Source organism: Leuresthes tenuis, unplaced genomic scaffold (genome assembly GCF_036924035.1).
Source record: "Leuresthes tenuis unplaced genomic scaffold, fLeuTen1.0.hap1 SCAF_23, whole genome shotgun sequence".
Lineage (NCBI taxonomy): Eukaryota > Metazoa > Chordata > Actinopteri > Atheriniformes > Atherinopsidae > Leuresthes > Leuresthes tenuis.
Genome location: NW_027325377.1, coordinates 7,732,081 through 7,756,054, shown reverse-complemented (window position 1 = coordinate 7,756,054; position 23,974 = coordinate 7,732,081). Strand labels below are relative to the sequence as shown.

The window sequence follows — 23,974 nt, the reverse complement described above, 5'->3', positions numbered from 1 at the left end:
CAACACCAGCCCAAGGATGATAAGCAAACTGTAATGGGACTTCTCCAGGACATACATGATGTGGGATGTTAGGACAACTCGTCACTGAGGGCAGAGTTGAACTAGAACTTTCTCTTGACTCAGGCTAAGGTTGAACAGGTGCCGTAGATTCTCTCAAAGCTTTTTCCAAAAGTGGCAGAGGAGGTTTCAGTGTATCCTGACGTGGGATAGATGTCGGTGAGGGTGCGTTATAATCCATGACTGAGATGAAGGTTAACATGTGCGAGAGTAAAGCTAAAGTAAAGGTCCAGTGAGGATAAGATGCCAGTAAAGCTGAGGTTTTCATTATCATGAGCACAGTCAACAACTGCAGGTGGGAACTTACGGTTTTCTTTTTACTGCTTGAAAGATTACTTTGCTCCGAGTGTTTAAAGGTTTTTAGAAAATTGCATAATCTGAACTCCTGGATTTCTACTGGAAACTGTTAAAACACCATTAGCAGATTTAGCAGCTGTGATGACAGACAGGTTTTTGTGCAGAAGTAAATGCTGTTACCATAGAGCTGCTCTTCAGTGTGTGTATTCCTTACTTGAGGAGGTTTCCCAGGTTAAACAGAGCCCGGTTATGCTGAGGGTTGGTGTCCAGTGCTTTCCTGTAGTAACGCTCAGCCTCCTCTGGACTGCGGGTCAGAGTGCCCAGATTGTTCATTGCGCTGGCATGACGGGGGTATAACCTGAGCCAAAGGAGCAGAGGGCTGTGTTAAACGATGCATCTGGCACAAAAATGACAAAGCAAATCTTAACAGAGCAATAATCAAATAACTGTATACATGTATGACATATACAGCATTTTTATTGGCATCTCCTGATGACCTGATGGACAATTTTAATGTTTAATGCTGTGTTTATTTTCATATAATTCATATGAGAGATGCAATCTATATAAGAGTTAGTGTAAGAGGAGCCTGAGGGGGATGAAAAACACTGCTTGTTATGACCCTCAGTGATGTAACTATAGGCTTAAACTGCTGAGGGACCTCCGATGATGCACCTCTCCTTATTCTGCTTTACTCTCTGTGTATATATGGCATCATTGTTGCATTAACTTGTGTTTCTCTTTCTCAGCACGGATTCCTGGTGTTCCTGGTGGATTCCTGGTGGATTCCTGGTGTAGTGTTATGGTGCTTGTTGACCCCATTTTCCTCTCCTCTCAATACACAACCATGGATTTAATTGGACTGGATTGGATTATAATTAAAATTAAATAAATTGAACTGTATCTTTTAAGTGCCTTGAGATGACTTTTGTTGTGATTTGGCCCTATACAAATAAAACAGAACTGAGCTGAATGTACAGTAAAACAGCTGAAATAACAGCACAGTCATCAGCCTTTGACCAGATTCTTGATAAGCAAACACTCTTGACTCAAGTACAACTCCAGTTTAAAAAAAGTTGGGATGTATAAAGTGACAATATCAACAGAATACAATGATAAATACAAAAACTCAAATGTAAATGAGACAATTTACTGTTTTCAGTTGGTGAAAGTTCAGCTCCCGCACACTTACACTATAAAGCCGTGTTCTTGTAATAAATGCAGTATATATATGTGATATAGAGCACATGTTGCTCTAAAACCTGTGTACATTTTTCAGCTCTGATTATACCTTTTATATTTTTCATCTAATTTCATTTGAATTCATGTGGTTTAACATTGCCTTGCTGAAATATGCAAAACATGCAAAATATCCCTGAAAAAGACATTGTCTTAATGGGAGCATACGTTGCAAGCACCCATACCATTAGATCTGATACCGAGGTGGATGGTCCCCCGCCTGTTTAGTCTGGAAGAACCATGATTTCCAAAAAGAATTTAAGATTTTGATTCATCTGACACCAGAACAGTTCTCCCACTTTGCCTCAGTCCATTTTATTCCTGCTCGGGATCACCATCTCCCTTTTCAACTCATCTACATTCTGAGTCTCATTTCAGGCATTACTTCAGCTTTGGAAAGCTCAATCAGATGGTCCCACATGCAAACAACTTTCCACTGATGTGACTATCCATAATAACAGATGTAAAACAATAAAATAAAAATACCAGCAGAAATAAATCCAGCTGTACTGCTTCCAAACCAGCGTAGAAAAGGGTTTTATCCTTACGCTGTCCAACTGTATTAAAATAAATAATTTACATTTCATTGAATCAAAGTAGTCTCTTCAGAACCCAGAAGCTGAGGTGAGGGTTTTAAACACGTGCAGGAAAACAATCAGAGTTAGCAGATGCTTTTATCCATTTAAAGAACATCACAGAAGCTTCAGTCCAGTCAAAAACCTTGGTGTCAGCTTGGGCTGCTAAATCTCTTCAAATGATGGAGTCGAGGTAGAACAGGTCCAGAAGACCAAAGTCAGTGTGATATACAGCCTTTTCTATACAATGTATGCAGAAACAGACTTTATTCAAATATATAATGAAAGGCATTTGATATGACAATCGAACCAGCAGCACTGTAAAGCGAGACTGTTTTTACTTTAGCAGCTTTGAATAACACTCAACAGTGACTGTGTGACCTGAGTTACTCCAGTGAAATCCATCCACCAACATTACCTTACGCCTCAGTTTTGTTGTTGCTGTTTTTGTTCTTTTAAATAAAGACTTCTAAAGTTCTCATCTTTCAGCTGTCACTTGCTCGAACTTGACTGATGAGAATAATACAGTTAATCTCTGTGGAACAATTGGGATGAAACAAATGTGGAGTCACACCTGAGGGCAATGTTGTAGTGGTAAATGGCTTCTGGGTGCCGACCACTGTCTTTCAGGAAGTTGGCGTAGTTGTAGTGGACTTTGGCATTGTGAGGCAAAGTCTGGATACCAGAGCTGAAACAAGAGGAGAGAGGAGGAGGCATGAGGTCAGTTTGCCTATAGAAATGCTGGCACAGACAACTTAGCTAAATTGCTCAGAGAACAAAAAAGACCGAACCTCTTTCAGAGAGGATTTATGTCTCAACTACTTGTGTCATTTTTCATTCCTATCACAGTAATAACTGCAGTTGCAATTGCTCACTACTTCTATCTGAACTCACCAATCCTGCACTTTAAATCCCATCCACATTGATGTCATTGCACAGGAACATCTGCTTGTCCTACTTTTTGTAAATTCAGTGTGAGGTTTATTTTTCTAAGATTTTTCTTATGGCACTAGCGGCCTTTATGACACGCAGCAAAGGACTTGAACCCGGGCTAAATGGGTCATCTGTTCAACCCGTTGAGCTACATAGTCCCCTGAGAGATTTGATTTTTGTGTGAAACTGTTGGAAGTCGCAACTGTTTCCAACGTAGAGGCATCTTTGAGAAAGAAAGAAAAGTAAGGCCCTCAGAAGACCAAGACTACGTAAAATCAATGCCCTGCATGTACTCATTTTACTTTATATTTCTACATTAGTTCCAATTAAAGTTTACCAAATTATCTTGTATTAGATCCTGTTTCAAGTGTAATGACTCATGTGCAGAAAACCATCACTGGATTGCTTTGTTGCTAAAAAGAACTTCTGTTCTGCATGGATAAATGCATTAAATTATTATGGATGAGCATCAGAGAAAATGACATGTTTGAGAAGAGTGAGTCACACTAAATAATATCAAGCAGTTTCGTGTCTTCGGGTTCAGAGTTGACTGAATTCTCACTGAGATTGACAAAAACAAAGGTTGACAACTGACAAATAAAGACTAAAATAGCAGAGAAAGACATGATATGGAGAACATAACCGAGAAAAGGCAAAGACAACACAGTAATAGCAAAAATGGCAAAAGCATGAAAGCAAAAAAAGGGCAAAATCAAGTTATCAAGTAAAATTAAGTTATCTAAATAGATTTATTTCATATAAAACATTAACAAGATAATCTTTGGGCTCACCCCCAAGTGTCAGCTTTATCTAACAAACAGGCCAGTATATGAGAGTCAGCAAGTAGTGGCAATGACCATGTGACCTCTTTCTTCCGCTGAAGCAATGCTCAGATTACACTCGAGTGGATTTGAGCCACTCATCGGGAACTTGTTCAAGTACATCGGCTGCGAACTTTGCTGTGGTGCTTTTGTGCTGCAGGAACTGTTTTCATTATTCTTAGCAATATTGATGGCAGTCCCTCCTCTTTATTGTGTCCATACTGCATTCGCTGCAGCCGGTCATAACTCTTTGAATTCCTTTTACAGGGTCTTTTTTGCTTCAAAGTCGTTCAAAGTCTTTAATCTCTCCCAACAAGAGGGGAACCCCCTGTAGTGATTTGTCCAGATGAAGTAACAGTGGACTGACTGTTTGAATGCATGAATACAACAGTCACCCACACAAGAGAGGGTTTTTAACTACAGCCTCTATAAAAATGAGGCAAAAGTGAAATCTTGAGTTTATAGATCTGGTATGAGACAATGTAAGTATGACATGATTTTGACTCATCTACCACCCACCGACAGTCTGTTTCAGAGCTCTTATCTGTGAATTCAAGCAGAGAAAAAGAACACAGGAGCTCCCCAGTCTCCATCTGATGAACAAAAAGCACAGGGGAGTATTTCATCAGGCATACAGACCCTGTTGTAGGGTTTGTACTTTAGGTGCTTTTCAGCTGGGAGTTTGAGTATTGAGCGAGTCTCTAGGTTCCACAAACAGCTAATTCTTAGCTACAAAAACACTCGCGCAGCACTTCTTATTATATGTGTGCAGTGTTTTTCCTCCACAATCGCACACTAATTAGCAATGTGGGGTTCAGTGTCTCACCCAATACACTTTGAAATATGAAAGGGCTGGAGATCAAACCACTGATCTTCCAGCTGACGGACAACCACTCCTACACGACTGCTTTCATATGTAATGAAAGCCCACCAGACCCTTCACAAACGTGTGGTAGATGTCGTCTTATGTCAGTTTCACAGAAAGCTTGGGTGGTCTGTTACGCTTTTGCAAAACATCTGCAATTCATTTATTCCATCCCGACCAAGGAAAGTCTTTTTCTCCTTTAATAAACCGACATTACAGATATAAACATAGCTCATCATTATCATTACTGTTTGCTCTGGCCAGAAAGTGAGCTCTGTAGTTGTTTTGCTATTAAACATTTCTGCACTTAATGACCACACACACAGAGGGAAGTGCTGTGATCCGTCTCTGTGTTGCAGCCTCACTCTGCACCAAAATAATAAGTAGCCGATGTTGAAGGAAAACTGTTTATATGGGGAAAGTGAAGTTGTTTCATGCAAAGAAAAAACAGCAAAGGAGACCAAGGACTGCTTCAAAGGCAAAAGTAAAAATGCTTGTGTGAGAGGAGACACTGTGCATTGTATTGTGCAGTATATTTACCGAAAGAGGGCTTCCCTGGAGAGCCAGACGTTGTTCTGCTGGACAGTTTTCCAGGAGAAGAGCAGGAGCAGAAACAGCATGGAGACACTGAGGAATGTGGTGCCCCAACGGCCTGCCACCGAACACAGCCGGCCCAGGCCATGAGCCACCAGGATACAGTAGCCCATACTGGGAGACCAGAAGAGGAGGAGGGAGGGAGGTTGTAGGTAAAAGAAGAGGAAAGACAGTTTGGAAGAAAGACAAAATGATGGAGGGAGAGAGGAGAAGGCAGAGGAGGATGAAAACCAAACAGTGTGACCGCTGGTGTGTCACTGTAAAACAACGTCCTCACAGCAGTCTGGAGTGTCAGATGAGAGCTAAAAAAGAGCTTTCAGAAATAATAAAGCCATCACTGTAGAAGATTCCATTTTTACCATCAGTTGTTTTACTAGACTTTAGCAGCTGACTTTAGCAGTTCCACGAGAATAATGTGCATGAAAACCAGAATTAAAGCGACGAAAACAAAAATTTGCGTAATAAGTAAGTAGGAAGTTGATCAGGGACAACCCTCTTAGATGATTTTAAAAGGAAAGAAAGATTGGAAATTGCTCACAATTTAAAAATTAACATTTTTTCTTCTTACAAGAGTTTAGAAAGGCACTTGGAAAGTGACTGACGATATGAAAACAGCACAATTTACAGCAGGAAGCAGTTTAAAGTTTAATTTGCAGTTTGGACGGCTGGAAGCAGCTAAAAGACTAAAGTTTTCAAATGAAATCCACAATTCATAATCATCATTCAATTAAGAGCACATTCCAACTTTATTTATGTGTATAACACTGATGACCCGAGCTGCAGAACACACCCATTAAATGTACATAAGTTAGCTGATCGCTACATGACACTTTTTCTTTTAAGTTGATCAGATAATGCTTGAATTTATTACTAATTACTTGTCATTCCATTTTCTTGCGAGCCAAGTTCAGCCCAGAGTCGTTAAGAACAAACTTAAGCTAACTGACACTTCCTAATACTTTAGAGAAGCGAGTTTTTCGACTGGCTCAATTAAAGAGACATTTCTTAATGCTTACTGGATTCTGGTCGGTCTACGTTCCCGAAATATTTCAGCAACAAGGCTTTTTGTAGCAATTTGTGAGAATTCAAAGTTAATTAAAAACTGAGAAAAAATGTAGATGGAAAGCAGCCGCCGAATGCAGAAGAATCCATTTTTTTCAGACAACTAGAAAAAGGGGAAAATAATTATTTATTGAGCGAGTGTGTTGAAAAAATGGTTTTATGGTTGTGCATCATTTCCTCCGCCTATCAATTAATCAGAAAAGACTGACAGTCCTCTTTCTTTTCGCTCTGTCAAGCCATCCGTCTGTCATTCTTCTCTAAATGATCATGTAGAAATAGTCTTTTGTCAGACACCTCCCCTTCTTCACGCTGCGTCCTGTCAGCCGTGTCAGACAAACACTGTGTGCAGCCATCAGTCATTCTGTCTTTCTTCTGTAAAACAAAAATGGCCTTTGGATCGGCTGTTTTCCAATGAACCCTACCAGAAACTCTGAAACAGACCTCATCTCAGCGTTGCTTACGTAGAAACACGGAGAGTCCCTGACATATAAGCAGTTTTATGTTATGATTATTATCTATTAGGGATGGCACATTGCATCCATAAAAGAAAAATAACGCTTGGAGACCTCATTTTCTAATGATGAATCATTATCTAAGAATCACTCTTTTGCTATGTACAACAGACTGTAGTGAAACCCTTCCCAACTTGCCATTAAATCATAAAAATTTCTTCTATATCACAGGGATTAACCGATAATTGTCTCTACATACAGCCTTCACAATGCAATAAGCTATAGTTATTAACTAATTTGATACAGTACATATACAAAAATACTGTAAAATACAGGCTCATGAGGCAGCTCATATGTGAGTCTATCCGTGCTTAAATATACTTCCTGTTTCATGGAAAAAAATTTGTCAAAACCTTTTAGGGGACTGTTGAAAAATAAAACCAATTATACTGATATTCCAACTCCCATTAGACACATGGCAAACAGTTCCATTATCATCTTTTAGAAGTTAGTGCATCGTTTGACAGCAGGATGTCATCACAAGATTTATCTATAATTTAAGTCATAGCGTTAGACCTAGTTAGGCATATAAACTCTTACAACTGTTGACAGGTTTGCAAAACCCCTGAGTCCAACTGCAATGGGAGACCAACAAAGCTGATGCATACAACAGCTGCCCTGATCCGTCAAATGCTTGGCTACAAGATGAACAACACAACGAGGAGTATCCCCCGTGGAGAAAAAGGTTGGAGTCCAACATCAAGGCAAAACAGAGGGAGATTAGCCAGATATCAGCCTTTGCTATTTTTCAAGCTTCTCGTGTTCCCCTCCTCTTCATGTTGCTGTCCTTTGAAGTTCCTACATCTGTCACTTCTGCCTTCTTCTGTAGTTTGTCTACCGCCACAAGAAGAAGGACTTTTGGTCTTATTGGTGTGGCAGATCCAGCCTTTATTGCTCTTATGCTCTGCACCTATTCTTGTGCTGCTAAAATCAGTGTCTCCGTCTCTTTCAGACGAGCCTTTTCTAGCCACTGATAGAACGTCTCGCAAGGAATGTACAAGGTTCTAGCTTTCCTGAGCATCTACTACGCAACTTCTAGTCGTTTAACCCCCTTCAGTTGTGACAATCTTGCTCCTCTTAGATATTATTCGGCCTCATTTATCTAGTATATATGACATCCTGATGTCCTTTTTGTATTTCCTAGTGAGGTGTATCAGTGAGTTGATGTCTCGCTGTCGTCCATGTAGAGATGACTGATGGTTGCTGACCTGATCTCCTCAGGTAAATTGTTCCAGTGTTTAGGGGCTTTCACCACAAATGCTCAAGAAATGTCATCTCCGGACTTAAACTGAGTCTGGCAGAGGATCTCAGTGTACATGGAGACTCTTATTTTACCAATAGGTCTGTTAAACAATATGGTGAAAGACCACAAAGGAATTTAAAAGCTAAAAGATCTTAAAAAAAGTTCTAAAACATATCTGGAGCCAATGCAAGAAGGCTAAAATGGAAGTAATGTGCTCTCTTTTCTTTGCTCTTGTTAATAGTCTGGCAGCTGAGTTCTGAATAATCTGGATCTGATAAAAGGATTTGTGGTTGAGACGAGAGACGAGGCTGTTGTAAAGGCCTGAGGAAATTAAAGCTTGTAAAATTAATAACTGAATATATGAAAACTTTGTCAGCAAACACCTTGCAGTGGGGTGGGACTAGAGATCCTAATCGGCTAACATACTGGATATGTGTAGGTCGATGGCCGCACATTCTCACCTTGGCATGTAGAGAACCCTCTCGGCAACGACAAAACCCACCCTGAAGAAAAGGTTACTGGCAGGAATGAAGGGAAACACCAGGAACAACATTCCTACCAACACCTCCCTGCTGTCCTGCCGCTGTAGATAGAGGGAGAGAAACACATGAGAAACAAACCAGCCTCACACTGCAGGTGTTTAACCCTTTAATGTTCAGCTCTGCTGTTTGGTACACTACATTGTTCTGTAATTATACTGCATCTTTCAGCCCTCCTTTCTTTTTGGTAGTTTGCTGTTCTTCAGCTCAGAGGCACCTAATTCAGCTGCATGTAGATAGAGTGGGTGCCGAGATTCCCCTTTTAATTTTTAGTATGTTATCCCATTATGCTTTCAGTCTTAGATACTTTTACCACGACGTGACACATCAGCCATTTGTTTAAAAGGGAGGTCATAAAAGGGCTAATAAAGAACGTGTCTCTGCAAACAGTACAGCTGAGGAGTACATTATGAAAGGTAACTTGTGCCTTTCAAAGTCTGCCAACACACACAAATAGACACACATACGTGTCCACCTTGACATGTGAAGCAGCAGGGATCAATGTGGCTTAAATATTAACAAACATGTACAACAGAGAAGCAATGAAGCTCATCAAATGATCAAATTACAGTCAATTCCAAGTATAGAATCCATACAGAAAGTCATTCCTATCATCTTAATGCCCACAGCCATTACGGTCTCTGCTTCCATGTTTTTTTCTCCCTCGATTGTGTATATTTTAACACGCATGACTTTAATAGACTAAACTTTAACTGGGTTCAGTGGGTTGGCTAATGGTCTGCAATGAGAACTGGCAAAGTGCTGAGTAGTGCTGCTTATAATGTTGTTATAGTGCTCATGGACATCTACCGGGACCATCTCTGTCTGGAATGGACCTCCATGGATATTCCAGACACAACACCTACTCTGCTTAACAGTAGTGTGGGCTGAATATTACAGATAGGCACACTCTGAAAATGATGGTATTATGTACTGGGGAGGGGGAGGGGTCAGACCAAGAGCCAATCAAAGACCTCAATGAAACAAAGCCAGTCTGGGGAAGATACCTTGACCGGAATAGACATGTGGACATGAGCTGGTGTGCAAGGTGGAGTTGTACAACTACATACGGTTGGGCTCACCTCAATACACATCTGCCTCAATCTGGTTGTGTATCCAATCCAATGAAAAGCACTTTTACATCTAAACTGATTTCCCAGGTGCAATATCAGCACTGACTGGCAACATTTCTAAAGAGCCACATTTATTAACTGCATTGGGATCAACTACAAATAGCTGAAACAGAATTCATGCTGTGGAGGGGCGGAGCTGAAGAACAGCTGTCTGCCTTCCCCCGGTTAAGCTCAATTCAACAAAAAATATCTCTGCTCTTTCAGTTCTGGGTCCATAAACCTATTCCATGTGTGTACTCTAAGCACAGCGCTCTCACTCCCACACAGCTGAAGCCCTCCAAATGAAAAGAAAATTAATTGAAACGTTATGACCTTCTCCCAGTGCAAACACTTTTTCATGGCAGGGAAAAAGTACAGCTCTCCAGAATCAGCAGCTTCAGAAGAAAGAAAAAAGCCTTCCGGGTTTTAGTGGGATCAAAAATGCCGTCAGAGGAAAGATTCCTCCCTTAAACTGCATCTCAATCTGATAAAGATTTCCTGTGAAACTGAAAATCTGCTGCTAACTGACGAGGTGAAAGCATTTGTCCTACAGATGAAAGGTCTTTGGAATACAGTCTATGTGAGCAAAAAAAAAGACGGTGATAGGAGGAAAAAGATATCAGAAAATATAAGTAATAAAAGGAGTAAAAATGGCATTTATACACTCAGTGTGTTAAGAATGTTTAGATCTCACATGTCAGGGGATGAGACAACCAGACTGGACAACACATGTGCAGTCAGTGTGTTGCCACCTATATCAAAGTTACTTTTTATCTTACAAACCCTCAGTCCCAACTGAGCACCTCTGTGATGGTTAACAGACATGTACAGCAGTCAGAACTCTTTTGATCAATTCAAAGACCTTCTTCCAGATTTGACACCAACAATTCAATTAACACTGATCTGTCCCATCAAAAGGTAACAGAAACGGAAACTTCTTTGCACATGTGCAGTCTGTTAGCAAGACTGCCTCAAATGTATTTTAGGTGCGTTTTTCAGCTAAGAGACTGCAGTGATGCAGAGTTGATGCTTCAGGTACAGCAGAATGACAGACAGCAGTCCAGCAAACAACAAAGCTCGCTGTAGATGAAAAGCCCTGCTTGCTGGAGAAATACCTTCATGCCGACCACTATAATCACTCTTTCAGCTCAGAATTGAGCAAACTAACAAAATTTGGCATGTTGATGCTAAAGTATAGCTGCGTTTTTGCTGGTTGAAAATGGGATGGGGAAAAAAAAAAGGTCTGGACTGCAAATCAAGCAGTTTGCAGTGAGAAAGTTGCTGCTCTTAATTGCATCTTCACTTCTTCATCTGATGCTAAAACACTACAGTGTTTTTCTAATGCTGTGAGTTAGCACTCGGTTTCTGTGCAGCAAGGTGTTATTTCTCTATCACACACTTTCAAACGCCAATGGATCCGGGAGTTGAACCACCGCTTGGCAGACGACTATTGAAAATAATCTATGGAATACAGCACTGTCAAAAACTATTTCATGGGAATGTTTCCAAAGATGTAGTACATTTTTACACAGATGGGACCAGACAAAAAGGTTCAACAGGTGTATTCCTTAGCATTGTACTTTGGAGACCATAAATATGTAGTAAATGTGAAGATTTCTTACTGTAGACACAAGTGTCAAATGTGGAAAGATAATTAGAGGTTTAATACTATGTGCTTTTGACCTGTTTTGAAGTACATTTCCAAGCCTGAAACTGCCCAAGAGGCTGTGATACCACAGAACTTTTGTTTCCAGACGTTTTGCTTAGAAATAAATGAGTGTGGTTGTGTGTGAAGTACTTATCAGCCACTTATCATATTCTGGATGTTACCTGTAGGGAAAAGATGCAGTGCAGGCAGAGAGCGATCATCACCACAGCCAGCAGCATGGTGGCCACGTTGCGCATGTCACCCAGAGATTCCACCAAGGGGATGCTGCCCACTTGCCAGTCATAACACAGCACGATGGGGGCCAGCAGAAGCCAGGCGTTAAAGGACAACAGGTATGAGTAGCTTAGAATCCTGCCAACAGGGAGGTGTGGGGTGAAAGATGTGGGGAAAGAAGAAGGCAGAAATGGAAGAGAGAAAGAAAAGGATAAATACATTTTTAAACATTTTCATCCTTATATTCTACTTTACCCAAGTGTTCACTTCATCACTTGAGGATCAAATGAAAAGGAGATTGTCCAAGATTAACTGTTTTTCGAATCTGACACTTAGTCCAAATAAATAAAATTGTGCCACTTCATAATCAAATGAATATTAAAAGCCTGAATCATGCTATGCTTTGACTGGATCTTTTGAGTTCCCCTTTTGCCTTGGCTTTCTGCTGTATTGATCTGCATGCTTCCACTGAAAAAGCCAAGACAGGGTCAGAGAGAGAGGCAAAGACACATGGGTGACAGAGGGACCAAGACGCAGGAATAAGCAAACCTTTATCTAGAATTGAGAGGTGCTGATGTTGAACTGATGTGTTTTTTTTGTAAAGTGCCCTGAGATGACTTCTTGTTGTGAACTGTGCAAGACAAATGACAGTTAAATCAAACTGAACTGATTCAACAGAAGATTATTTGAAACGTATACAGTGGGCAGTCCTGGAGGCCACTACAACAGAATATAATGGAATGACACTATCCCACAGGCTGTGGTGCGTCACAGTTTCTGGAAATCACAGCTTACTGAGAACATGTTTTATCATTTTTGACTCTCATTGCTCCTGCAGCCAGCGATTACTGTCATCTTGATGTTTCTGCTGTGTTCCGATGAGCTTTCCAAAGTTGTAAAATTTTTGCTAGCGATTTCAAATTCCTCATGACATTGAGAAAGAGGTGGAGTTATTTTAAACCATATCCTCTCAGTCTACCTCCTGCCCAAAATCCAGTGCGTTTTATCTTCAACTCATCCTGGATATGAGGTTTTACTCCAGGTATTAGTTAACCCTTTTTCCGTTGGCATGGTAACTCATCATAACAGATGGTAAAGTGTCAGAGTGCTTCAGGAAGAAACTGTCTAGCTATATAGTTACTCTAGATGGCATTACTTTGACTTCCAGTACAACATTAAGGAAACTTAATTATTTTTATAATTAAAAATAATTTTATAATTATTATTATTATTTTTTACCACGATCTGTCCTTTGACTCCCATATAAAACAGGTTTCTAGGACTGCCTTCTTTCACCTTCGTAATATTACCAAAATCAGGATTATCCTGTCTCAGAGTCATTCGGAAAAACTGGTCCATGAATTTGTTAGCTCAAGATTGGACTACTATAACTCCTTATTATTGGGCTGTCCAGAAAATTCAGTGAAAAGCCTCTCGCTTATCCAAAATGCTGCAGCCAGAGCTCTGATGGGAATAAGGAGGAGAGATCATATTTCTTTTAAGTTTTAGCTTCACCGGCTCCCTGTTAAATTCAGAATAGAAATGAAAAATTCTCTCCTCACATATAAAGCTCTTAATGACCGAGCTCCATCATATCTTAAAGATCTTAGACTTTGATATTTTTCCAACAAAGCACTTCACTCTCAGACTGCAAGTGATTCATATAGTTTCTAAAAGTAGAATGGGAGGCAAAGCTGTTGTCAGGCCCCTCTCTTGTGGAACCAGCCACCAGTTTGGGTTCAGGACACAGACACCGTCTCTACTTTGGAGGTTAGGCTTAAATATCTTTTTAATAAAGCTTATAGTTAGGGTTTGCTCGGGCGACCAATAACCATTCCTTTGGAAAATGGCAAAAAGTTTATACTTCAGATGAGAATAAAATAGAAGTTTTTGAACCATTAAGGAAAACTCCTGTACAAACCCAGCACCTCTCATCACCCCAAAGGCATGATGCTAACAGTGAAGCATGGGAATGTTTTTCATCAGCAGGGACTGGGAAACTGGTCAGAATTGAGGGAATGTCCGGGAAGCAGACACTCTTTCCACTTTTAAGATTAGGCTTAAAACTTTCCTTTTTGATAAAGCTTATAGTTAGGGATGGCTCAGGTAATCCTGAAACATCCCATAGTTAAGCTGCTATAGGCTGAGACTGCTGGGGGACCTGATCTGTCACACCTTTCCTCACTTTGCTCTCTTTTTCCCCCTGTTTCATTTTTCAAATGATATTAAGTACATGTGACATTATTGTGGTTATTAACTTGTGTTTCCCTGTTCCAACAGGTATCCTTTGAATAGCGTTATGGTGTTTTTCCCCCCTCTTTTCTGTCTTCTCAAACCCCAGCTGGTCGAGGCGGATGGCCACCCTTCCTGAGTCTGGTTCTGCCAGAGGTTTCTTCCTGTTAAAAGGGAGTTGTTCCTTTCCACAGTTGCCACAGGCACGCTCAGGACGGGAGATTGGACTGAAGACAAGTTTCGGTGCAATCTGTTGGTTTCCTTAGCTAGGATATTATTTTTTGAATTGGCTCTACATGAATGAATTGGATTATGATTACAATTAATTGAATTCCAATTGGCTTGAATTGGACTATATTATTTAAGTGCCTTGAGATGACAATTGTTGTAATCTGGTGCTATATAAATAAAATTGAATTGAATTGAATTGAGGGAACGATAGATGATGATAAAACAGGGAAATACCTGCGGAAAACCTTCTGTCTTCCAGAGATTTTAAACTGAGAGGATGGTTCACCTTCCAGTCGAACAATGACCTTCAGCAAACTGTCAAAAAATACTCCAGTGGTTTAAGTGGAAATGATTGTATGTGTTGGAATGGCCTTGTCGAAACCCAGACCTCAATCCAACAATTTGAGGATTTGCGGCATGACTTAAAGATTGCTGTACACCAGCAGAACCCATCCAACTTGACAGAGCTAAAGCAGTTTTACTTTTTTTCCCATTGATCACCATACACTGTTGGGTATGCTCATTGCTGGGGGGCTCCAGGTCAATCCCCAGCAGAGAGCCAGCCTTCTTTATCAGTTTGTGCAGTTTCTTTGAGTCACTGGCTCTGATGCTGCTCCCCCCATGGATGGCTGCAAAGCAGATTGTTCTCTCCACCACAGACTTATAGAAGATGTGCAACACCCTGGTGAAGGCACTGAAGGACTCAAGCTTCCTAAACAGTCTGTATAGTCTGTTCTGTCCCTTCTTGAAGACAGCCTCAGTGTTGCATTGCATTTCTAGTGTAGTCTGCTGTTGGTGTAGACTTCCAGGTAATAATCTTCCTCAACTACATCCACCTGTTCTCCTAGGATGGAGATAGTGTTTGGCTTATTGTTGATCTTCCTAAAATCTGTAATAATATCCTTATGGTTGTTTTGATTCAAGATGAGGTGACTGTTCCCACATTGTGCCACAAAGTGACTGATCAGTTCCCTATACTCAGCTTCTTGTCCATCACTGACACTCCCAACAGCTGCAGAGTCATCTGAGTATTTTTGAAGATGACAGGACTCTGATTTGTACTGGAAGTCTGAGATGTCAGAGTAAAGAGAAACGGTGGTTTTCCTGTGGTGCTGACCACATTCTCAGACACACAAACCTTCAGTCTCACAAACTGTGGCCTGTTTGTGAGGTAGTCGTGGAGGCATCCACTTGTATTTTCTGCAGCTTCTTAACTGAGGATTGTAAATGTACCCTAGGCCTGAGTGTGAGCATGCATGGTTGTTTGTCTGTGATGAGCTGGCGACCCATCCAGGGCTTATCCTGCCTCTCACACAATGGCAGCTGGGATAAACTCTAGCTCCCCCATGACCCTGGATTAAGTGGGTACTTTGTCAGATGAGAGTTGGCTCGCTGAAGAAAGGAGATGATGGCATCTTCAACACCAACCCTGGGATGATAAGCAAACTGTAGTGCGTCACTTGCCTTGTGAGGTGAGCCAATGACAGTCTCTCAAGGACTTTCATGATGTGGGATGTTAGCGCAACTGGTCTGTAGTAAAAAAAAAAAATTTCATCTAATTTTATTTCATCACAAGGGGGGACCAGGACGACAGGTCAGGGAGGATACATCATCATCCCCACCATCCGAGAATGGGTACCGAGCCCCTTTACATAGGCATGATAATCCGAAAAAGAGGGCAGCGGACGTGAGATGGAAGAACATGGATACACTGGATCCTTGGTTTGCCAAGGCTATGACGCAAAGTATCTTCCTAAAGACTGCTAGAAGATGTAAATGCAGCACTACATCCTTCACCTACTAGAATCATCACAGAGCCCAATAAGTTTAAGTGTACAACAACTAAAAATGCTTGGCTATTTTGCTAAGTAGGAGGCCGTATAAATCATTTCTTCCCTTGATCATCATGAAGTGTGAGGTCACTGGCGGATAAAATGGTCAAGCTTGGAGCAGTACTGAGGATGCAGCTGGAGTAACAGGAAGGCAATATCAATTTCACTGACACATGGCTGCAAGAGCAGCTCTAACACCTCTCTACTCAGCTTTAACATTATAGGCAGACAGAGACTCCAGACAGAGAGGTAATAGTAAAGGAGCAAGATTGCAGTGCTTGTTAGCAACAGATGATGTAATCCTGGACATGTCACCGAGAAGGAGCATCTCTTCACCCCAGATATTGAACTGTTGGCTGTGAGTTCCTGTCTATGTTGTATGTATGAGAGTTCACTCGTGTTACCTGCCGATGTCCTGTTTGACATCAACAGGTGAGTTGTTGCCAAGCTACAAAAACAACACTCCAATCCATTCCCGGTAATCTCTGAAGATTTCTACCACAACTATCTCTGCTACACTTTCTAAATCTTTGTCAGATGATTTTTATTATTTTCATTTTGTTATCCATCTTTAACAATAATTTATACTGCACCAATACAATTTACCAAGTATTATTTAATTGAATCCAATTGAATTGAATAACAGACCAACCCAGTTATATAGAATTACTACATACCATTATTGTATATAAAATAGAGTAATTATTAAGACATCAGTAGATGTGCAGACACAGAAATGCTATTGAATAATTATGGCTCAGTTCACAATATTATCAATGTATCAAACTAATTGAAAAGATGTTATTTTAATAAAAAACAAAACAACAACAACAAAACACTTTTTAATTATTTTCATGCATATGAGAGTGGCTGTCAGGGTGTAACTAACCTGGTAAGTAAATGAGGTGAGAAGGAGGCAGGGTTGTCCTGCTCAGAAAAAAGAGGCATGGATCCGCCCATCAGCCACAGCCTGACAGACATGATAACGACCACCTGGAAGGCAGGCAGGGGAAGAATCTGAGCAATCCAGGCAGAGGAGTACTGACAGCATGCTGTGAGACAAAGTTAACCGCATCCTAGCATGCACCAAAAAGTACAGTTAAGGTGAAGGTGAGACGAGCTTGTTCAAAATGGGACGTGTGATGGTACTAAAAAGAAACACTGCCAAAGATGTTCTCTTTCTCCACTGCATTATGTGGCCATATTTTCAGAAAAAAAAAATTATGAATGACAAAACATTTAAAAAATATACCTATAATATATATATAGTATATTATATATATATATAGTATATAATAAGTATATATAAGTATATAATATATATCTCATAACCTACTGAATATATTCAAGTTTTGCTTAAAAACGACCCTCAGTGATGCCTTCACGACCTCAGTAGTCATCTTACTAAAAAGGGTAGAAACCTCAGCGTAAGACTTCCAAAAATAAGAAGAAATACTCACATAGCCAGAGATGAGGCAAGCTCGTTTAATGAGGGGGGTACAGATGTGGAGAAGGTCCCTGCCTCTGGAGCCAGACAAGTGACTGCGGAACAAACAACAGAAAGTCATTTAGATGGCATCCTTTATTGCTGACTTCAACAGGTACCGTACAGTGTGTTAATAAATTAAAGCCACACTCGGCACGGTCACATTAACCAGGAAGTGTTGAAGGTTCTTGCTGCTGTCAGAGAAGACGCCACGGTTGCTTCTACATCTGTCTTTTTTAAACTTGATGCTTTCTAAAATGTAGATGCTCACAGAGAAAGATTGCGTCATGCTGTATGCAGAGACAATAAGAACGGAGCCACTGCTTTGCAGCAGAATGGTGCAGCAGCAGCTGTCCGAGTCAAACATGACAAGCTGAATGAGGGTGGAGCTTTTGAACAGCATAGAGACAGAATGATGCATACTACCTGCCACTATATTGTTAATTGAGCAGCCTGAAAAATAAATGATTTGACTTGATACAACTGAGAGTGGCACTGCAAAGCTTAACTATGTATAAAAAGCAATTCCCAGAGGAGAGCAGGTAGAGAGCAGCAAAAGACATAAGGAAACTAAAACAACTGGACTTGCAAAGGCGAATCCAACTGGAACTAACATGAAGGCAGAGAAGTGAGGAAAATTGCCCCTCGTTTTGTCTGGAAGCATCATGTTGTTTTCTACGTGTGAAGCTGTGTTGCCGAACCTACGGCTGTAGAGCTTTAATGCGACACAAACATAATGGAAGAATTCCATAAAGCTTTTGTCATGAAGTGTTTAATGCCAAATTCCATTTTGATGCTGAGGATACTGTGATGTCCTAATTCACTGCTCCCAATCAGGCTCTGTTTCAACTACAGCAAGTTTTTCATACTGTCGAGCAAACTTTTGTGCGATTTAAGACTTGTTTTGAATGCCAACGAAACAAAACTGGCCATTGAGTCACTGTCAAAATACATTTCTAAGGAACTTAGGAAAAACCTTTCAAATCTCACATACAACTGGTTTAAAAAAAAAAAAAAAGGTTAAAACAGTTTTTTAAAGAATCAAGTCCTGCCAAAACAAAGACTTGTTGACTCAGTTATGGTGACGTTATTCATGCATTGGATACCATCTGCTGTTGAGCTCTGAGGGTCATCCCAAACCTTAAAATCCCTCACACACCACTGCGCACACAGCATGCTCATGTTGGATGGTCTGCTTCGTCCTCCTACTTCGGACTCAGACATTGGCATATTCTTAATTATAAAACTATTCCAGGTGTGCTCCCAACTTATTCACAGACTTATATCCTTCAGAAATGTACTAAATTCAATTGAATCTTAAAGAGCTAGTGTCACTAAATAAAATTTATATTAGAAACAGATATGTGTGGTTGTAAATGTTATATTTGACCGTTCTGTCCCAATTTGGCCTGTGATGACTGCTGTGTTACATTTCTGAGGATTCGGTGCCTTAAACTTGTATAATTTTAACTTATTATTACCTTTTTATGATAGCTACGTGGATATTTTGCGTTCAGTGGATATGTATTGTTGGGTTTATTGTTGCTCACCTGAGCTGCTGCCTATCTTGGCCAGGACTCTCTTGGAAAAGAGATTTTAAATATCAAGAACCCACCAAGTATTGTGAATTGTTTGTGAATTGTGAGGTCGACTGATACGTCAGGCCGATACATGCGTGCACTCGCCGATCAATTAATTAGCGATTCTTCACATTTCTTGTATTACTGTTAACAGATCTTCTCAGGAAGGTCATTTGCACAACAATGACCTGGTGTGAAAAACTCTCAGGTTCAGATTGTTCACATTTCCTTCTTTCTTTTTATTTATTTATTTTTTGTTGTACTATTGTTAACAAATCTTCTTAGGAAGGTAATTTGCACTACAAAGACCTCATGCTGCTATGTTAAGTGCATGAACATTTAAGTGTTAAGATTGTTTTTTTCTGTTGCTATATATTTAAATGTTCTACATTGTTTGCTACTGTTAATATGTTTTGGATGTTTTGTTAATAAATGTTTCTTTTTTTGTTTAAATGGAGACTTGTGTAATATTTCTTATCATTGTGTCATTTTTATCATGTAAATGGAGGGAGAAAAAACAATATCGGCAGCACATATCAGGGATCGGTTAAGACTGATGTCAAAATAATCGGTATCGGCCTTAAAAAATCGTATCGGTCGATAACTAGTTTTTATATTTGTTCATTTGGTCTATTTGGTTTAAAGATCAGAATAAGACCTTCTCACATACTTCACATAATAAATCCCATAATGATCAGCTCTACTCGTGCTTTAATGACATGGCAGTCATATTGATCAGCTTATTGAATTATGCACTCACACAGTCAGCCTTTTCTCTCACTCTTTATTTTTTGTCGGCTTTCCTTCCTTCTTTGGCTGCAGCAGCTGCTGCTTTTCTGTTAGAGTTATAGAATTTGATTGGTCACCAGATGCCAGCTCCACCTGTTTTACATGGAGGTGCGCATATCCAGGATGGGAAAACTTGGGTGGACTTACCAAATTCATAACCAGCATCGTAGCCCCATTATTAGGGTTAGATAAACAAGGTCACCAAAAGACACCCCAGATATATTGAACCTATTTCATAGTACAGGAACCCTGGAACCAGCAAGGCGTCTTCCTATTTCTTGCTAACGACTATTTTCCTGTCTTCTCGCTACAGTCAATAAAATGTTTCAAAATTATAGATCTGTTCCAGAGGATGGTGTACAACTTTTATTGGATCTTAATGATTATTTGTTTATTTTTTGTTAATTTTATAACTGATATCTAAAAGTATATCAAGCAATAAACTAGCAGATGAGTGACATAAAGTGTAGCAGTCCTCGATATGGAGGAGCTTTTTCCAGCGGTTCCAAAATATTATAAAAGAGTTCAAGTGCGTACTGTGTGTTAAAGAACCCTGCAGCAGAAAGTTGTCTGGTTTTTAGTGGAGGCTAAATTTGGATTCTCAGATAAAAACAGGGACTGGGGGCTGAGTTGCAACAGCAGGGAGGACTGACGAGCAGCAGGACTGATTACATCTTCCGACAAAATTAAAACTGAGTAACTGCAGTATCATCTCCAACAGCTGCTGTTACCCTACAAATGACTTAATTAACTAATCATTTCCTACATTATAAGCTCTGTCTCTAAGATGTCAAAAAATAGAATTTTCAAACTGGGACATCTACAAGCCCCGGTTCTAGAAAAGGTGGGATGTTATGTAAAAATGCAAATAAAAACAGAACGCAATCATACTATATGATGAAAAATATTTACTTTGACAGCAGCAAAGTGCATTAGAAAAGATGGGACGGGGGCAACAAAAAGCTGAAAAGTAAGCGGTACTGAAAAGAAACCGCTGGAGGAACCTGTTGCAACCAATCAGGCTAATTAACAACAGCTCAGTAATATGACTGGATGTCAAAAGTGCACCTTAGAGAGGCATTACTCCCGAGAAATCATGGTCTGTGAACACAGTTCACCGAGCCATCCAAAAACATGGGTTAAAGCTGAACATGATGCCGTTCTTGGACCAAAGCTCATTTAAAATGGACTGAGACAAGGTGGAAAACAGTTCTGTGGTCTGACAAATTTATAAAAAAAAATTTGGGATGCCTGCCTGCAGTCCAGACCTTTCACTCGCTGAAAACATTTGGAGCATCATGAAACAAAAAATACAACAAAGACTGGACTGTTGAGCAGCCAGAATCCTACATCAGACAAGAATGGGTTCAGAACCCGGTCCCAGATGTTTACAGTGTTGTTAAAAGAAGAGGGGATGCTACACAGTAGCAAGCATGGACCTGTATCAACTTTTTTTAAGATGTGTTGCTGCCATCAATTCAAGAGGAGCTTGAGCTTGTTTTTTTTACAAAATAGCATCTAATTTACAACCTTCAATGGGTTTCCTATTTCCTATCGGGACTAGAATATTGTTTATGAGACTCATAAATCATTGCATTCTGTCCCTATTCACAGTTTAGCATCAAAAGCCTTGTTTTCTCTGACAAAAAGCAAATGTTCAGCATATCCTGTAATCAATCCTAAAAATGCTCAAATTTCAGAAGCCATGACCAGTGAAACCTTTACCAAAAGCATGAATTTAAGGATTCAATCTGGGGGACAAACAGATGCTGCTCATCACGCGCTCCAAATTCATAATTCACTCCTAGAGTGACCGGCCAACTGTGTGACTTCCACGCTTTTACAAAGCCACATCTGTTGCTTTATGAGTACACAACAGGAAGCTGAGCGATTCCTTATATCATGAGGTCTGTGTGGTCGGGGGGGACAAGTGAACTTGAAGTACAACAGCCACAGAAAAAGCAGGGCAGTCAAAAAGTGCAGCGTCATGGATGAACACACTGGTGGTCTTGAACTGCATGTGGGAGTTTGACAGAGGTAGAAAAACGTCAAAATAAAATAAAAAATAAAATAAAGTGTCCACAGTGGTTGAAAACTTTACCGATTGATCATAATGTGATGAACTGGCAGCTTGAAATCTTGACTTTTGTTGAGCCCTCAGCATTACGAATAAACTTCCATTGGTCAGTATCATTTACACGTCGGCTCTCCTTAAAAGCCCTTCAATGTTGCCATACCTCGAGGCTTTTTTAAAAACTCATCCAGCCACTGTCGGTCCTTTCTTCCAGAAAAACTCCTCTCCCACAACCTCTTATTGTTTAGTTTGAGGTAGAAACTAAAGAAGCAGCTCTGACTGCAGGGAAAAAGGCAGCATGAGAATTAGTTGAGACAGATATGTAGAGAAAGGACAGCATGAAGAATCCAGTCAACAGCCCGTCACTTGGAGAAATTCCCTTTATGCTGAGCTTTCGAAGCTTTGTGGAAACAGCAAGAGAAGAGCTCTCATAAGAATTCTACACACCGTCACTGTGTATCACACATGCCCTCCCTTTTCCTTCTCTTGATCCGTCTTTGACAAAGTATTTGCGCCGTCTGCTCTGCTGCGGTTTGTTGTGGGGAGAGGTACAATAACAAAGAGGAGTCTGTCTCCAGCAGACAAGAATGGCTCCTAACTGTTTTTAATGACTGCTTAAAACTCATGATCAGTATCTAAATGCAAACCTCTGAATCCACTAAATGTTAGCTGTGCACACTGGCAACAGCAGCAAGTTTGCATTCAACCTGCGACTGTCCAAAAGATTTCAAAGCTGTGGTTGAAGATGCAGCTACCCCCTGTAGTGCTAAATGCAACCGGTGTACCATTTGAGATATCAGACATCAAATCTTGTCATCCCATCAAAGAGTTGGGCCGGAAAGCGCAACGTGATGCCAGTATTTAAAGATTCTCTTTAGGATTTGACATCGTCTCAGCTACGCATTTGTAAAATCTATGCCTTCCGAGACCTCTGACGGCGCCCTGTGCTGCTTGAGACTCACGACTTGGAGCTGCAGCAGATGCCTCCAGCATCCTGTCACTGGTTCACGGCTGCTATCCCACTGGACCAGCTGTGAGCAACGTCCCAATGACGCTTTACAACATGCAACACTCCTAAAGTGTTTAAACTGTCTCTATTCGTGTTATGCAGAAGTGGATGTTTGCCAGGATAATATTCTAATTTTGGGGATTTTTAATTACTTCAGATACACAAAACGTTCACCAGCTGGTAGGAGAACAGGTATGACGGTATCCGTACAAACAGAAACCTTTAACCTCACTTTTCCAGCATTTGAAACTATTGGGAATAATGGTTCTATATTACAATGGGGAGGCTCATTCAACAGTCGTGTTTTGGTAGCGCGACTGATGGAAAGTTGTGAGCTTATGGCAGCTGTGACATGAATGCACCTTTTCTAGTCTGGGTGAATGCAGCTGTGAGTGAGAGGGGGTACGGAGAAAGGAAGAGACGGATGTTGTTGGAGTCTTCAGACCCCAGCCTCAAAGTTTCCTGAAGAACAATAAGAAAGACGAATTTGTGCATCTGCATAACAGGATGCTAATTCACCATGGCAACTGTGACCATGGCAACTGCTAAGGATGAATGGAGTAGATGGATCTGTGTCCTAAAGAAGGGAGGAGGGTAAAAGTAAGACAGAAAAGTGAATGTGACTATTTTCAAAAAAACAACTCCTCACCCACAATAAAAAGAATGTGGTGTTATGCAGGAGTGTGTAGAATCCACACACACCTGGTGTGTGATAGCATCTTATTTGGGAGTCGAGTTGAGTAGCTCTGGCTGGTCAGCATCTCCGTGTTTGCAAAAGTGCAGCTTCTTTGAAACCGTAAAGCTGAGATTCTGCACATTCCTCAGAGTGGCATTTCCTCTTCTTTGAGTTATTTACACTCACCCAGACACAGTGGCTGGAACATGTTGACTCTGCCTTCCCATATTCCGCTGGACACACTCAATCTCTGATCTACAATTTGCGAGATAAAATTTCTATCCGGGCAAAAGGACAGAGGAGCGCGCGCCAGGGTTGGTTCCAGGGTTGCAAC

The 23,974-nt window shown here is 40.5% G+C and overlaps 1 protein-coding gene across 1 annotated transcript in view; it reads right to left on the bottom strand.

The window, feature by feature from the left end:
• tmtc1 (transmembrane O-mannosyltransferase targeting cadherins 1) overlaps positions 1-23,974 on the bottom strand; it is a 67,369-nt gene that overhangs the window by 12,906 nt on the left and 30,489 nt on the right. Inside the window, exons 5-11 of the mRNA XM_072377503.1 lie at positions 17,487-17,568; positions 16,916-17,019; positions 11,680-11,869; positions 8,660-8,781; positions 5,328-5,495; positions 2,743-2,856; positions 569-712 (exon numbers count right to left, since the gene is read on the bottom strand). Coding sequence (XP_072233604.1) covers positions 569-712; positions 2,743-2,856; positions 5,328-5,495; positions 8,660-8,781; positions 11,680-11,869; positions 16,916-17,019; positions 17,487-17,568 — 924 coding nt within the window. The remainder of the gene's footprint in view (positions 1-568; positions 713-2,742; positions 2,857-5,327; positions 5,496-8,659; positions 8,782-11,679; positions 11,870-16,915; positions 17,020-17,486; positions 17,569-23,974) is intronic.